The 18588-nt window shown below is 39.2% G+C and overlaps 1 protein-coding gene across 6 annotated transcripts in view; it reads left to right on the top strand.

The window, feature by feature from the left end:
- LOC109084943 (leucine-rich repeat and calponin homology domain-containing protein 2) overlaps nt 1-18588 on the top strand; it is a 70621-nt gene that overhangs the window by 40354 nt on the left and 11679 nt on the right. Inside the window, exons 12-16 of one of the 6 annotated variants that reach the window (XM_042756431.1) lie at nt 3536-3604; nt 4312-4371; nt 6621-6669; nt 7561-7599; nt 10196-10336. In XM_042756431.1, coding sequence (XP_042612365.1) covers nt 3536-3604; nt 4312-4371; nt 6621-6669; nt 7561-7599; nt 10196-10336 — 358 coding nt within the window. The remainder of the gene's footprint in view (nt 1-3535; nt 3605-4311; nt 4372-6620; nt 6670-7560; nt 7600-10195; nt 10337-18588) is intronic. The other 5 variants (XM_042756433.1, XM_042756432.1, XM_042756436.1 and 2 more) reach the window with 5 other exon arrangements.

Genomic DNA, 18588 nt, shown 5'->3' with positions numbered 1-18588 from the left:
AACAGTGGAAATGAATCCTTTATTTTCTAGTAATATTACCAATAGCAGAGGACCTAGGACAGATCCTTGTGACACTCCATATTTTACTGGTGATAAATGAGATGACTCCCCGTTTGAATAAACAAAGTGGTGGCGATCGGACAGGTAAAATCTAAGCCATCTTAAAGCCTGCCCTTGGATACCTGTATAGTTTTGTAATTGATCTATGAGTATGTTGTGATCTATGGTGTAGAATGCAGCACTAAGATCAAGTAAAACTAGCAATGAGATGCAGCCTTGGTCTGACCCAAGAAGCAAGCCATTTGTAATAGTGTAGTTTCTGTGCTATGGTGGGCACTGTGCACAATTGAGCAGACACAATTTTTTCTAAAATTTTAAACATAACCGGAAGATTTGAAATGGGTCCGTAATTTGCCAGTTCATTAGGATCTAGTTGTGGTTTCTTAATAAGAGGCTTAATAGCCGCCAGCTAGAATGGTTTTGGGACCTAAAGATAACAAGTTAATAAGATATTACAAGTTAATAAGATTGAGAAGTGGTTCTTCTGCTATACAGGATCTAATAAACATGTTGTTGGTTTAGATGTGGTGATAAGTTTATGTAGCTCTTACTGCAGTTTTTCTTTGGGTGCAATGAATGAAGCTGCAGTATTTGACGCTGTAGTATCTACATTTGTTATTGTATTTCTGATGTTATCTATTTTATCAGTGAAGAAATTCATAAAGTCATTACTATTAAACTGTGAGAATGTTGATCGGTGGCATTCTGGTTATTTGTTAATGTAGCCACTGTGCTAAATAAAAACCTTGGATTATGTTGGTTATTTTCTATGAGTTTGCTGATATGCTCGGCCCTGGCAGCTTTTAGAGCCTGTCTGTTTTTCCAAGCAATTTTACAATCTTCCAAGTTAGTTTTTCTCCATTTGCGCTCAAGATTACGAGTTTTTTTCTTGAGAGAATGGGTATTACTGTTGTACCGTGGCGCAGTGCGTTTTCCTCTAAACTTTTTCAACTTGATGGGAGTAACAGCTTCATATATGGTAGAGAAGATAGTGTCCATGTTGGTAGTCATTTCATCTAGTTTATTTGTATTTATGGGTACACAGTTTATTTCTGAATCTATCTTAAGTGGTTGGAACAATAGTTCTTATTAGTTCTGAATAGTTTAATATAACGCGGAGCCATATAGGTAATATCAGTAATACACAGCATGCACGATACAAGGAAATGGTCAGTAACATCATCACTTTGAGGTATGATATCTATATCAGTAAGATCGATTCCATGCGATATAATTAAACCTAGCGTATGATTAAAACAATGAGTTGGTCTGGTGACATTTTGCTTGACTCAAAAAGAGTTCATTAGGTCAGTAAACGCAAGTCCTAATGCATCATTTGTATTATCAGCGTGAATGTTAAAATTTCAGACAATTAGCATTTTATCAACATTTACCAATAGGTCTGAGAGGAAATCTACAAGTTCTTTTAGGAAATCTGTATACAGCCCTGGTGGTCGTATACGGAGAGTGTGTGTTACTCACCAGGTCCCTTTTGGTTGACAAGAGAAAGTCCCACAGAACCGTTCTGACATCCAAAATCTGACATGGGTGCAGGCCATCAGCATGAAAAAGCCTAGGACGCTCCCAGAAAAGATTCCAATTATTAACAAAGAGCAGTTTCTGTTCTTTACACCATAACAATAACCATTCGTTTAAAGCAAAAAGTCTACTGAACCTTTCGTGTCCTCATCGATACGTGGGAAGCGGTCCTGACATGATGATCATGCTGCGTACCGTCTCGATCAGGCTCCTGAAATCCCTCTTCAGTGTTTCCGTCTGCCGTAGCTTCGTGTCGTTAACCCCCGCGTAAAGCAAGACCTCGCCGATGCTCTTGTCGCCCCACAGGATCGTGGGTATCTGTGCAGAAACATCGAGAACACAAGCACTAGGGAAACAGTGAGTGTGGACATTACCTTCAGCTAATATAGTATAATATATATATAATATATACGTGCCGGACGATGGAGTCTCCGACGATCACATATTCACCTTCAGATACCCCTCGTCAAGAATGTTGTGGGTGGGCTCTTCTAGAGCCTACCAAGCCAGGCCAAGATCCTACACAGGGCCTGGCTCGCGTCTTCCACTGTGGGTGCACCCAGGGTCCGTGGTGTCCCGGCACCAGAATGAAGGATATCTGGGAAGATCGTGTCCTGGGTGCACGGAGCCTGTGCAGAGAAACACACGGAGTAGAGGTGGTGGGAGTGTTAGTATCGTGCTGAATACTTACCCCAGACTTGTGAGCATCAGCCCGGGATGTTCCCAGCACGGATCTCTGCTCTCGCAGCCGGCTTGCTTTTCCACCAGGTCGCAGATATGCTTCTCCACAGCCTCCAGCAACTGGTCCTCACCTGTACTCAAACGTAGACACACATCCGCCATTAAAGCAATTAACAGTGAGTAAAACAATGGTAATTTGTGTGAATAGAGTATTAGCAATGTAAGCGAGATTAGCAGCAACCACGCTGGCGATGATAGCAGGCTATGTGCTAATAGCGGACTCGGGAAATCAAAATAAAACTAGTGATAACAAGGAACTTTGTTTTCGTTGTAGAATACGATAGGGGATATATACAGATGCTATAGAAATGAAAATTATGGTGTATAAAATTGATTTTAAGATGAAAAATAGATGATAAAGAATTAACTTGACGGAGCTCAAACTCAAAACACACGGCAGCAACAAACAGCAAGTGACGTCACATAGCAGGGGGTCCTCTCTATAAGATCCCGGTCTCATGAAAAAAATCTCCAGAAATTTTTGATTGGGTTAAAGCTCAGGCTCTGGCTGGGCCACTCAAGGACATTCACAGTTGTCTATAAGCCACTCTTGCTGTGTGCTTAATGTCATCTTCCCTTAGGTTCGTGAACCTCCTTACCAGTCTTATATTAAGAATACCCCTAAATTTTTCTTCACTAAGGCTATCTCTATATTTTGCTGTGTTGAGCTTTCCTTCAACTCTGCTAAGTCCCTCAGTCAGTTCAACTGTCCCAGAATACTTGTGTGAATACTTATGCAATGGAATCATTTAAGTTTTTTATTTCTAGTACATTTGCAAAGTTGTTACAAATCTCTTTTTTGCTTTGCCATTATGGCGTATGGAGTGTAGATTGATGTGGGAAAACAAGTTATTTAAAGCAGTTTAACATAAGGCTGCAACAAAACAAAATGTAAAAAAAACGAAGGGGTATGAATACTTTTTTATAGGCACTGTATGTCTATGTGAGATTCACAAATGAAAGGAAGTTTTTTCAGTTCCTTTTCGATACACTCATCCATGCAGTCTGCTGCCTCTGCATGAGAGGACTGCTGTCAGGTGTTTTGAATTAATGGGATCAGACCCTCTCTGCTAACTAACAAATGAATCACCATATTCCTCCTCCTCTTTCTCCTTCCATCTCCTTCTCCATCACTTCCTGCATCTCCACCTAATCCTGGGATCTGATTGGTGCACACATGACATTTGACTCTCAGGAGGCGATCCCTAATTTGTAGGGCAGAGAGTCTAATACACCGTAGAAGAGCCCCGGGGAGAGCTCACAGGTAGAAGAAGAGATGTGTGTGTTTATATGTGTGTGTTTATTTCAAATGATGGATGGGTGTAATTAGAAGAGGGTGTATAGCACACATCTAGTACATCTGGTCATGTGTATTTATGTGCGTGTTGTGTATTAGCAAGTACTCTATGTTCATGTCCAGGTTTAATGATGTCAAGAAGTCAAGTGTTGTAATTTCAAGGGTGTTGCAACTTTGTATAAATTTTAAAAAAGAAATGCTGATAACAGTGTGTTGCATGCGTAAATATTTCAAAATAGTTTCCCACATATCCTTTTGGCCAAAATTGTAGACGTGCAAATGTGCAGGACACCTTTCTTTTGAATTTGTTGGTTCGGTTCACATGTAAAAAAAAAAAAATGCATACGTTTTGGAAGATTGTTTTTAATCCGAAGCCAAGTTGCTTTACAGGTCACTGGGTACATGTCATGACTTCAGAATGCTCTGAAGCATCTCTTTCCTAGCAAATTGTTGCACACAAATTTGTTTTTCAAACCACATCTTTTCCACTGACTGTACGCATAGTCATTGCACCAGCTATAAAATGTTTTGTATTTAAAAATTCAATTCTCATATGGTTTCAGATCAGATTTCTTCCTTTAGTCAGGCATTTTGGAAAGATAAATTTACGCACCATGGATGCATGTCAAACAAAGACTACATTCAAAGACATAATGGATTTTCCGATCTTTCAGGTTTCTCAGCCACTCAGGGAGTAGCACCAAACAAAGAACCTCATCTCAGGCTGTTAGAAGGTATTATGATACACACACAAACACCTCCACGTACATTTCCATTTCTTGTAATAGTTTGCTTTATTTATGAATAACCAACTTTATTATGTTATGTATTTCCTAAAAGATAGTTGGTTAAGTCTATAGAAACGGCATAACGCTTCATATATTTTTACAACTTTACAAAAAAGCTTCCATTGACGTTAGACATTAGAAGGGGCCGACAGGGAACCAACCACATCCCCCCAACCCACCCCGAAACATTATTTCAACTAATGCCGGGCACACACTGTACGATATTAGCTGCAATTTTCACTCAGCGTTAGTTTTGTGGAAATCACAGACAAATGCTTGAAATTGGAGGCACTTGCTTGTTCACGTGTGTGACAATAGTGTAGTGTGTGTTATCAAAGACACGATCTGATAGAAACGCCGATATGTCGTTGACGTCTGTGAGATATTTGTCATGCTAAATATCTGGACCTGTCTGCGATTCACAGTCCTGCCATATGGAATGTGTTTTGACTGGAAATGACATCAGCAATAATCTACAGATAATGAGAGAGTACGATACAGGGTAATAGAAAGTTCAGGTGGCGGAGTCATAATAGAAGTGCAACAGAGCATCAGCAAGCAACCATTTCTCCTTCATATTCTTCTTTGTTTAAATTTTGTTTTGCACATTTGTTTTAAACCGTGAGCATTTGTAGGGTGGAGTATGAGCGGGAGTTTGATCTCTGAGATGTCTTTGTTGATTGTGGGAACTCCCTTTTTTTTATAAAATAAAAAGACAGGGTGGAGAAGCTTTATATTTTGACAGTTGAACAGGTAGAGACAGGTACATACAGGATGCACCTGGAAATACTGTTTTTTTCCCCCAAACTTGTGGGGAACTTGTACTACAATATTTTCAGATGTGATCCTTGGAATAAATTTATTTAATTTGTTTGTTTTTGTTTTATTCAGAACTGCATTAAGGCCGTGACACACCAAACCAATGTTGATTGAACATGCTTAATCGGCCATGAAGCCACAGACAGGGTCTGATTATTGCTGATGGTGTGGAATATACTGCAAAAACCGAGATAACAGATGCTTAATGACGGCCCAGCATTGGCAGACGGCTGACTGACGGCTCAATGTGTCACGGCCTGTAGAGATGCACACTGTGACTGAACCAGTGCACCAAGGCATCAGTTGCTCATGCTGATGTGCCAGAAACTGTTAAGAATTTTTTCTGCAAAACTAATAGCACATTTTGCAGTTCTGGTACTAATCATTTTCTAGCACATTCTGATGGTCAACCCACATCACCTCCGATCTAAAACTTCACCATTGACTAATATTAAACTAATCAAGAAAAACACATCTCACCAGAATTTTAGTCAGCAATTTTTTTATTTTCTCAATTGAAATGCCAATAAATTAAACAAGATCAGAAAGAGGAAGACAAAATATATCAAATGAGATGTTTATTGAAAGTCAATATGTCTCTTGCCCTTGGGCTGCAAGAGGTCATTCATTACCATCTCACAGTACCACACCATACACCACTGCTTTTGAATCCCTCATTATCTTGTTTCTTTTCTCAAACCTAAAGAAAAAGCACAGGAGTCCAGACCGCTCCGTTTCAAAGAAAAACACTGTTCTTTTGAACTTTATATTCATCAAAAAATCCTGAAAAAAAAAAAATGTATCTCAGTTTCCACAAAAATATTAAGCAGCAGGACTGTTTTCAACATTGATAATAATAAAACAAATGTGTCTTGAGCAGCAAATCAGATTTCTGAAGGATCATGTGACACTGAAGCCTGGAATAATGCCTGCTGAAAACCATCTACATTGGTGCTTCATGTGTGAATGTAGTTGTTTAGGGTTTTCCCCTGTGTGTTTAATTTTGGGAACATGGCGTTTGATAATGAGTTACAGCTCCAGACATGCCTCTCACTGGTTAAAACATTTACGCTACAGCAAACCCGTTAAGGTTAATGTAAACCATTAGGAATTACAATCTGTCAACTGTAGATCTTCATTCATGTGTGCTTGACCACATATGTTGTGAAATAGTATAAAGCCTTTTAGCACTCTATGGACAGATTAACAACCTGATAACACATCAGGCCTTATACACTGAAGTGTGCACACACATGCCCATATCTATACAAATAAGCACACGTTATCATCTTAGTGCAGTCACCCATAAGCCCCCATTTGTATTTTTTGGAGGTGCATTTCTGCATATCACTGAGTGTTTCTGTTTTTCTTTACAGTGCATCACTAGATGAAGGGAGCAGCTCAGTCTCCGCCTTGAGTGGACAGGTACCAATATATATGTGTCATGCACAGTTGCACACAAAGCCATAAACATGCCTGCATTGTATGCAGCAATGCATGTTTCCACTCATTTTCCAACCCCTGATAAGAAATGCAAGCAGGCTTTGCATTGAAAATAATTATTAACTGTGAATTAACTGGTGGTGGATGAGGAGCTATCCCCTGACAATGTAAAGTGCTTTGGGTGCTTAGAAATGTGCTATATAAATGTAAGGAATTATTATTATTATTATTATTAATTAATTAATTGTTACAACATGGTTTTATTGCAACTTTGGTTTATTTGTGGGTTGTGGGTTCTGGGATTGGCTTCTTTGTTTAAGATTTTGTTGATAATAGCACTCATGGCAGACTTTTTCTAAACTTTTCTATTCTTTTATACTTTATATTCTTTTAAACTTTTGTTTCTTTTGTCCTTTGTCAGTGTGTTGACTGTTGAACTTGCGTCATACATCATAATTTTTTAAAACTCGTTTCCTCCTAATCTTTAATCAAAATATCTTCCCCTCACCCTTGCAACGACATCTCTTCTCTTCTCTGATGATGTGTTCATCTCTTCCTTCCAACAACCTCTGATGTACATCACAACCCGGGAAAAAACTTTCCCTGTTGTGAATCAAACGCAACTTTGTTTTATGCCAACTTTAAAGGGAAAGTTCACCAAAAAAGTATTTTGTTATCATAATTGTTATCATTTACTCACCCTCAAGTTGTTCCAAAACTAATTACATTTCTTTTCTTCTGCTGAACACAAGACATTTTGAAAAGTCAATGGGTGCCAGCAGATGTTTTACAGATTTGATCTGAGTTTGCTTTATCATTGTGTTTGTGAATTCCATTCTCCCTCATTCTGTGTTTTGTGTGTGTATTTTTTAAGAGACTGATCTCACTGATGAAGATGCTGCTTTCTCTGAGGTCACTCTTCAGTTCATCACAGTCCTCCTCCTCATTCATTTCTATCCTTACATTAAGGCTTCCAAAATCCAATGTTCTAGTTGGATTTTTTTTTTGTCACTCACAACATTTTCACCAGCTCAATCCATTCTTACACCACTGCTCAAAAGTTAGGGTTAAAGGGTTAGTTCACCCCAAAATGAAAATTCTATCATTAAAGGTGCCATAGAATGCATTGATACAATATTTGAAATTGTTTTTCTGAGTGTGTATGTGAAGTTTTATCTCAAAATACCCCACAGATAATTTTTTATAGCTTGTTGAAATTGACACTTTTAGGGTATGAGCCAAAACATGCTATTTATGTGTATGTCCCCTTTAAATTAAAATGTGCTGGTGCTCCTGCCTTCTCTGAAGAGTGTGGAGCTTCAAGAGCTCATGCTGGCGGGCATACCACCGCTGTTACGGTTTAACTGGTGGTGACCGTGTTATTGATCCTCACATTGCATCCAAACACCACATTTCTATTTACGATCATTCTGTGAGCACGTGAAGGCAGCATTAGTGAAAACAGGGAGAGACAATGGTAGCTTTAGCAACTTTAGCCTTACAGAGAGCCAAGAAGCTCTTTTGGAAAACAAAATATGATGCATGATGCTTACTTTGTTTGGAATCTGGACGTTTGCAGGCACAGCGTTGGTATCGATCCCTCTTTCAGAACTGATAGGCACTGAACTGGCATAAAATGATTGGGACAAAGTATAGGACTTTTCCGTTTTTTTTTTTTTTTTTTGAGATTTTGAAATTTAACCACTGTGTCTTCAGTGGTCTATGGAGACTCCTATGTTCATTGGTGCATCCCAACACACAACACTTTTAATGGCTCTTTGGCACTGACATTATACCTACAGCAGCTACAGCAAGAAAACATAAATGGCGGACCGCTATTTCTCACTCAGGGCTGTGTATATGCTAATAGGGCAGAGAGCGTCGCAAATGGGACTTTCCCCGATTTTTACCATTATAGGCTGGTTGTTTTCACGTTCTATGGCATATTTAATTACTCACCCTCATGTCGTTCCAAACCCATAAGACCTTCGTTAATCTTTCGGAACACAAATTAAGATATTTTTGATGAAATTGGAGAGGTATCTGACCCTCCCATAGACAGCAACGCAACTGAATTGTTCCCAGGTCCAGAAACGTAAAACAGTCCATGTGACATCAGTGGCTCAACATCAGTTTTGCGATGCTACGAGAATATTTTTTGCGCAAAGAAAACAAAAATAACATAATTTACTCAACTGTTCTTCTCCCCCGAGTTACGTCTTCCACCATTTAAGAGAGTCTAAAATTTCCCCTAAGCGTAAACAACACTTATTATGCAGATACGTTCATGTGCGCGCTTTCCCCCTGAACGTAAGCAACACTGATTATGTCCAATAGATTCTGGTGTACTCTCCAGAATAGTGGAAGATGTAACTCATGGGAGAAGAATGGTTAAGTAAATTGTTAGTTTTGTTTTCTTTGCACAAAAAAAGTATTTAGCATCGCAAAACTGAAGTTAAACCACTAATGTCACATGGACTGTTTTACTGATGTATTTACTACGTTTCTGGACCTGGAAACAATTCAGTTGCGTTGCTGTCTATGGGAGGGTCAGATAGCTCTCAAATTTCATCAAAAATATCTTAATTTGTGTTCTGAAGATGAATCTTACGGGTTTGGAATGACATGAGGGTGAGTTATTAATGACAATTGTAAGGTGAACAAACCCTTTAATAAGATTTTTTTAAAGGAAATATTTTTATTTAGCAAAGATGCATTAAATTGATTAAAAGTGACATTAAACAGTAAAGATAGCATCATCATAGCTTCAAAAATATTAAACAGCATACAACTATTTTCAACTTTAATAGTGATAATAGTAAATCATAGCAAATCAGCATATTAGAATGATTTCTGAAGGATCATGTGACACTGAAGACTGGAGTAATGATGCTGAAAATTCAGCTTTTCCCATCACATGAATAAATTTAATTAGCTGTTTTTGCTGTATTTCAAAACTCCTTTCAAAAACTTTTTTTTTCTTTTTTTTATCTTACCAGCCACACACATTTGAATGTTAGTGTATATTTTTCATTACAACATGTTTTATTCACAACATTTTGTTCACCTTTTTTCTTGACAAATTACCAGGCAAAAAATATTTAACTAAATTTAACTCCATTAATTCATAAGCACACTTTTGCTGGAAAACAAATTATTGCTAACTGGTTTGTAGTTTTCAGTGCATTGTTACTGATGCTTCCATGCATTTGTTCATTCATGTGTTGTTGTTTTTTGTTTTGTTTTCCCTGTTTCAACATCAACTCCTCTTCGGGGGGGGGGGGGGGGGGCTTTATGGCATATATATCATACAATATCAATATTTCTCACATTGTTCATTTACCATTAATGTGGAAGGAAATGCTTTCCACAGGTTAGACCTTGAGAATGAATATAACCATAACTTGTTTGTTTACGACTCCACAGAGTATCTACCTTTTAATTTAGGGCCCCATGAAATCCATTCTGAGCTCTGTGATTCACCGTAATGTTGTGATTTGTCCCTCAGCCTTCTTCCTCTTGCTCGTTTGATGGAAGTTTGAAATCAGAGAGCAGTGACTCAGAGCCAAGATGGCCAGAGGTTCCTCCTGTGCTCAACCAGAATGAGGATCGGAGGAGAAACAAGTACCTGAGAAAAGACTACCTGAAGGTACACACCCAAGCACGCACAAGTTCTCTGTTTTTCTCTCGCTCACATATTTTGTTTGCTCGTGTACACTCACGTATCCCTCTCTTTCTCACTGGTTTTCTCTCACTCAAACACACACACACACACACACACACAAACACACACAAATATGCAATTACTTCATGCAACTTGAGACTTGCGTATGTCACAGGGCAACTTGTGTTGTACTTCAGTATGTTAAAACAGTTACAGTATCTCTAGTCTCAGCCTCTGATACTTTGTCTACAGCCTCAGATATGGCAGCCCCAGACTGATTACTTATTGTACTTCAGTCCTTACCTATGTAAACCTTGGAAAATCAAGATGTGAGGAGTTTATTCTTTTTGAGGTGCTTTTAAAGGACTCTGGATGGCGAGATTAGCATTGGTTCCTAGTCTTGTGGGTATAATGTTCAAATAATGGCTTGTGATCTTCCACACAATTGGTTATAATTGTTATATATTGAAGAGGGGAAATCCCAGACCCGACCAGAGTTTTTACATGTGAAGAAAATTACGTGAGGTCTTATTTCAAGTACCTTGCTGTTTTCACTTTGTTTTAGTTGCTTAGAGAATGGCAGGATTTGTCTGGATTTCTGCATAAATTGGTCTTAAATTGTAAAAATTACAGCACAATAGATAAATAAACGGTCTGCTTAAACAAATAACACACCAACAAACACATTTTCATGTCGTTTTTAAACTCATTTTGGAAATATTCACAGTCCAAGGTGGAAAACGTGTGAATCTCTAGGCTAGTGACCTCAACAAAAACATGGACCCTTGTCACTGAGACAAGATTCGCAGCATGGCTCTGAGCCCCATAATGCACTATACCAAAAAGTTTGAGAGTCAGCTGATTCACAGAAACCCCTGGAGAATGTTAACATATCTGTTGAAGTGTCTATGATGGATTAAACACTATGTAAACAGATGAAATCAAAGTTCTTAAAACACACAACACCACGTGTGGAGTGAAAAGACACAGAACACCAACATCAAAGCCACATCCTAGCTGTAAAGTAGGTTTTGGGCATGCTTGCTGCCTCAGGGCCTGGACAGCTTTCTGTCATGACAGATAAACAGAAGTTTATTGGGATAGGCTGCAGGAGTGTTGAAAAAGACAACGACTTAAACCACATTTGTAGAGTAACAAAAGAATGACTGGAAATGACACATTCTGGAATGGCCCATTCTGACCTCAGTTTGACTGAGATGCTTTGGCACAACCTCAAGAGAGCAATTCACAGCAGAAAGACATCTGATATTTTACCTAGCTCAAGGAATTTAGCGAAAAGGAATTGTTCTAAGCTCCTGCCCTGAAAGCTTGTCTGATCCACGTTACAGGGAACAATTGGCGGAGGATGTTTCTGCCAAAATTAAGATTATTAAATGCAGGGTTCACAGATTTTTTTCCATTCTGCACAGTGACTGTTAACACAGTGTTCAATAAAAATATGAACATGTATCCTAGTTTGTGTGATTTAAAAAAAAAAAGTGAACTGTGTTTGTCTATTCTTTTCACTATTGAGTCAAATGAAATCCAGGTAAATGTATCACATTTGACTTTTTTTTTTTTGCATCACATTTGTCTTTTTTGTTTCTTTTTTTGTCCTTTGACCTTTTGTTAAATCAATGTCCTTTAAGTGGGGTCATATGATGCTGCTAAAAAGAACATTATGTTATGTATTTGGTGTAATGCAATGTGTTTATTGGTTTAGGGTTCAAAAAACACATTATTTTCCGCTTATACTACGGGTCTGTTGAAGGCTTGAATCTGATTGGCTGACGAACGTTCTGAGGTGTGCAGTTATTTTCTGGGAAACGCATGGTGAACGTAGTTCCAGGCAGCTCTCTTGACCGCATTACAGTTCCATATCACTTCGCATAGTAAAACTGTAATAACGGAAATTACAGGACAAACAGAAACAACAACACGACAGACGATTTTCCGAAAGTAAGTACACATGACATTTCTCACTAGCAATGTAACAGCAATGCTGTTTAGAGACGCTGCTGCAGCCTAATTCACACAAGCCCCCCCCCTCTCTCTCTTTCTCTCTCACTCTCTCTCTCTCTCTCTCTCTCTCTCTCTTTCTTTCTCTGTCTCTCTCGCTCTCTTTCTAATAACTTCATTAATAACTGCATTAGAATGCTATCAACGGCTCAAGCGTCCATTACCAGTTTTAAAAATGACGTTGTAAAACCGGCAAAAGAGGCGTTGGATGAGATGCGGAAGAAATATTTTTCTAATAATTCAACGGCCCGCGGTCAATTATTCCTTACATAATGTACATTATTGTTGCTCTTTTATGCCTTGCCTTTCTGAAACGTGTCGATTTTTACAAAGCTCATCTTTCTGAAAAGCAAGGTGTATGCTGATTGGCCAGCTATCCAGTGCGTTGTGATTGGCTGAATACCTCAAGCGTGTGACGGAAATGTTACGCCCCTTAACCGGCGCGACAAGACAAGAACAAGTTAAACCCATTATAAACCAGGCATTTGTTGCATCCAGTGGGGACATAATTACTGATTATAATGACTTATACTGTCTTTTTATGCATTGTGTTGCATATCGTGCCCTCGTAAGCATAAAACCATGTCTGGAGAAACGTAAAAAACAAGCGCTACTCTACGCTGCTCAAAACTCACATTTGAATCATCAGTGGCAAAATCTTTAAATATAAAAAACATACTTACAGGCTATGAGTCAAAATGTCAGAATGTCCTTGCAAAGTTGGAACTGAGGAACAGCCGGTGGGCTGAGTGAGCGGTGGCCGGTGGACTTGAGAATAGCGCGGCCGGTGGGCAACCACATGTCATGACCACTGGGCTGGACTCTGCTTTGTCCACAATGAAAGCCGATCCGGCGATTCACAGCGTGAAGTTGATGTATTTCCTCAGCAACCAGCATGGATCAGCTCTAGGCATGACGAAGTGGATATCATCCTCTTTTGGAAGGCCAAACAAAGTAGTTTCGCTTTAACAATGAAACACACATCATCTCTTTGAATATTTCTTTGGATTTGAGACTTTAGTCTTTGCAACTTTACAGATCTTCTTTATGCACCAAGAGCTTGTAACACTCCAAAGAGAAAGGAAAAATTGAAATTGCATCATATGACCCCTTTAACATTTTTAAGGCAAGCAGATATTTATTTATTGTTTTATTGTGTATGAACATTGAAATGTTAAATGTCAAAGAAAGAAAATATGGGTTTAAAATGGGTGAAATTTTGCCTTTAGGGTTTCTTGGCAGAACACACAGAAACACACATCCGTAATACCTCTTCCTGAGAGAATTTCCCTTTCAGTCTCTTTCAAATGTGCATTTGTTTTGCACTTCCATGGAACTGTCAAAAGAACAAAATGGAGGACAAGCCCAGTCTGTGCCCAGATTACTTTGCAATAACACTTTTTCCTCAGTACTGACCTGTAACTGAGAAGAAGAATGATGAGTCCTTGAATGATTTGATTGGTTTAGTTTATTAATTGGAAACGTTCCTCAGCTCTTACTGTTCTGTACTACTTTTACACTGTTTTCTAACCACTGCTATCTGCAGACACTAATGGAGACAAGACATTTTAAAAAGAACATTTGAATTTTGAAGAACATTTGAATACACAAAAGAATTCCTGTACACACCCCATGTAATGAATCCACTGAGGCATGTTGAAGTAGAACCTATGTGTAGTTTTAATTAAATCCAAAACATAAACAAATGCAAGATGAACAGAGACTAGACTTGGCATGAGCAAACATGACCTTTAAGGGATAGTTTACCCAAAAATGAAAATTTGATGTTTATCTGCTTTCCCCCAGGGCTTGCATGATGTAGGTGACTTTGTTTCTTCAGTAGAACACAAACGAAGATTTTTAACACAAACCATTGCAGTCTGTCAGTCTTATAATGGAAGTGGATGGGAATCACGGCTAAAACAAAAAAAAAAAAAAAAAAACATACACAAACAATCCAAATTGCAGCTTGTGATGATACATTGATTTGTAAAGACACAAAACGATTGGTCTGTGCAAGAAACTGAACAGTTAATGGCAGATTGCAGACTTGTAAGTGCATTACCGACACCTCTCAAGTGGACAATTGGCACTTCTAATGGAGATTTTTTTATTGTATGTTTTAGCCATGATTCCCGGCATCTTCGTTTGTGTTCTACCGAAGAAACAAAGTCACCTACATCTTGGATGCCCTGGGGGTAAGCAGATAGACATAAAAAATTTAGGGTAAATTATCCCTTTAAGCATGGACATAAACTCACCAACAGTGGTAACATGAATAAAGCTGGACAATGGACAAAGAAACATGAGGGTTATATATATATCAAACAATAGGGAAACATGACACTCCCGTAAACAATGAATACAATAAACCAATGAGAAAACGTTCATAAACAGAAAACCACACAATAAAAATAAACAATGAGAACAAGACACATGGACAAGGGTAGCACATGGCAGGAACACATGAGGGAACACGGAATCACATGACAAACCAGGAAACTAGACTAAGAGGTGGGCATGGGCCGTGAAGCAGTGGCGGAGACCATGGACCATAGTGAAGTGGCAGGCCTGGGCTGTGGAGCACTGGTGGAGCTGATACCTACCATGGTGGAGTTGACGGGGCCACATAAAGACCACCACAGGTCAGAAGGCCTTGGGGTGCAGAGACATGTACGGACCACCTAGCTGTGACAGAACAGGCTGGGAGCTCAGAGATGGCCTCCTTGGCCATGATAGGGGAGACTGTGAGTTCAGGGATGGCCATCTAGGCTGTGACATGACTGGCAGATGGTTTACGTGTGACCACTGTGGTCAAAACAATACAGGCAGGAAGCTCACAGGCTAGCACCTGCATAGGATTGAACTCTGGGGCTTAAGCAGGCTCTGGAGCAGACTCATGGACTAGAGAGCAGTGTGCAGCCCTAACACACAAAATGGTCATCACCATAACAGGGAGTGCGACTGACACTCAGACCTCGTACCACCACAGAAACGCTAGCAGCTCGCACCAATGTAAGCGGCGTGTCTTTCAAACTGGAAGCCAGTCCAAAACACCTAGGAAACGCATTTGTAGCCTCTGATGCGATGTTTATGACACCTGGAAACACTGGTGTGTTGTCCATGATGTCTGAAGAATCTAGTATGTTGTCCATGACAGCTGGAGACTCTGGCGTGGGATCCCTGTTGGCTGGAGGCTCTGGCATGGCAGCCATGACATGATGAGGCTCTGGTATGGCGTCTGTGGAGTGACAAGACTCTGATGTGGCGGCTGTGGCTTGACGAGGCTCTGGCGTGTCGTCTGTTGTGTGACGTGGCTCTGGTGTGGCAGCTGAGGTGTGACGAGTCTCTGGCACAGCAGCAATGGCATGACGAGGCTCTGGTGTGGTGGCAGTGGCATGACGAGACTCTGGCACGGCAGCAGTGGCATGACAAGGCTCTGACATGGTGGCTGTGGTGTGAAGAGGCTCTGGTGTGGCAGCTGTGGCGTGACGAGGTTCTGCCATGGTGACAGTAGCATGACGAGGCTCTGGTGTGGGTGCTGTGGCATGACGAGGCTCTGGTGTGGCAGCCATCTTGTTTGAATACTCGGGTATGGCGTCTATAATGTGAACAGGCTCTGGCTTGGAAGGCATGACGTGAATGGGCTGAATGATGAGATTTTGGCGTGGCAGACATGATGGCTGAAGGTTCTGCCATGGTAGGTACTGGAGAATTGTGGGGTTCCTCATCCATAGTCCCCACAGTAAATGAAGAACCACTAAGCAGAAGGGCATGGTCTATGTATTTCGCCAGGGACCAGTGTATCTCTCCCCCTGGAAACCATGAACAAATGGGTTCATTAAAGTATTAAAAAAATACTTTAATGCCACATCATTAAAATTAACTAGGTGACAGAGTCCACAGAATTCCTCCACATTGTCCTCTATGCATCGATCCCCTTGACGGAGGCAAAGCAAGGAAACTGCTAGGTTCATTGTAACAGGTCTAGCTTAACCGAGGCACGTTGAAGTAGAACCCATGTGCACTTTTAATGAAGTCCAAACCATAAACAAATGCAATATGAACAGAGACTAGACTTACCATGAACAAACGTGAACCTAAAGGTCCCCTGAAGTGTCTTGAAACATGCAGCGTTATTATATGTGGTGAAATAATTTCATCTGAAACAGGAAGAGAGGGAGGGACATATCGAGCAGCCCCACCCCCTTTTTAAAATAGCCAATAGCATTTTGTTTGTATCTGCTCGGGCCGGAGCCATTGAGCTCGGTAAAGCTCCATTTGACAGCCACAGTCTAATAGATTAGCCCCTAGATTCAATATGAAACTCTTAGTAAAACAAAATAGTGGTCATAATCATGCTGAGGCTGTGTAGTTGTAAAAGTTTTTTATGCCGATCAGACTTTGTGCGCTGACCTCAGACTGTGAAACCAGACCTCATTTGCACCAATTGAAAGCATATTTACACTGTCTGAATCGTTTGCATAGACTGTGCACAAGTGACCGATCTCAGCCGACGCTTTAGAGTCTATTTATAGTGCAGGGGGCTGGCTCTTCGGATTCTAGAGAGCATTTGATTGGTCAGAAGATTTGATGAGAAGATGAAGAAGGATGTGACGTCAATAAAATCATTGAGCCGTTTTGGAGGAAGTGACAAACTGCAAGCTTTGAATGCTTATATCTTCTAAATGCGAATTTTGTCACTGTTTTGGAGCACACTGCCTTATAAATAACCTTAAGACTAACATATTGATACTAACACCCAAAAAAACTTACATTTTGATTTCATGGGCACTTTAAACATAAGTATATATATACTTATATATATACTGTGAACAATAAAGACAATAAACCAATAAGAGAACAGAACAAAGAGCATGAATACAACCATTGATTTCATGCTTATCTTCAGTGGGGCAGTATAATAGCTATGGCTGTGTGATTTGACCCAGAGGAAAGATACAGACTTGTGTAATGGATTATTAGACATCGGCCCCTGATGGATGAGATCTTGTGTATGAAGTTCATCTGCATTTTTTCTGGAGAACATGCTCTACACACCATCCCACTGAAAATGCAACAAACCAGCTATCATCCCAAATTTGTAATGAATCATTTATAAATCTGTTATCAACAAACAGAGAAGCTGTAAAGTCTACCTTTTCCACAAAATAAAAGCATTTGAAACATTTGAAAGCAAAACATGTAAAACAGCCATGAGTATTAGTATTGATTGTTTGATAGATTTATTATTATTATTATTATTCAATACTTAGGTTTTTTATTTTAGAGTGAAATAGTAATAGTAATAATCTACTTTACTGGTTTATAATTCAATAGAAAATATTTTAATAATAATAATTAATGTGTCAATGTGGTTTGAAACAACTACTGGTCAGACTAACAAACTTTATCAGATGTAAAAGACAATGTGGTTGGATGATCATTATTATCTATTGTAATGTTACAGTAGTAATTTGGCAGAAAAATAATCATATTTTATAATAAGTTTAAGGGGAGCTAGGGCAGACAACAACACAACCCTTACGAAAATTAACAATGATTTTACTATAAATCCAGAGACAATGGTTATTGTAAAACCATGGTTACCACAAGTTAACCATAATTTTTGCTACGCTAACCATAGTTTAACCATGGAATTTGTAGTAAAAATAAATACAAATGCTAATCCATTTGACAAAAAAAAAAAAAAAAAAAAAAACATGGTTACTTTTCTGTAATAAAACATGGTTAATTTTTGTAAGGGAAAAACATGACTCATGTTTAGTATTAGGATTTTTCTATAAAGATATTGTAGTGATGTACTAATTTAGACATGTAGGCAATTTAGAAAGTATAGTTTTGTTAAATCTTGAGTATTAAAGTCATGAGAGGGATATTAGACAAAATAAAGAGACTGAAAAGAAAAATGGAAGTGATAGTGCAGTTCAGGAGAGAACTTTTAGTTATTTTGAATGTCCAACCTAAAGATTTAACCCTGGGGTATATATTATATATAAACACATCTGCTCCTGATATACAAAAAATAGGGTTGTCCATGTTTCAGAATTTGTTGTGGGTGTATAAGTGTGAGATTTTCTGGCCTGAAATTTTTGTTTCCCAGTCCGCCCCTCGTAGAAATGAATGGCGCAGACATGCGGTTTCATTTACTACACATAGGCCTACTGAAGCTTGTGGTGTTTTCTGCCTCTGCCGTC

This window comes from Cyprinus carpio, chromosome A5 (assembly GCF_018340385.1).
Source record: "Cyprinus carpio isolate SPL01 chromosome A5, ASM1834038v1, whole genome shotgun sequence".
Classification (NCBI taxonomy): Eukaryota; Metazoa; Chordata; class Actinopteri; order Cypriniformes; family Cyprinidae; genus Cyprinus; species Cyprinus carpio.
This window is presented reverse-complemented; position numbering and strand designations above follow the sequence as displayed.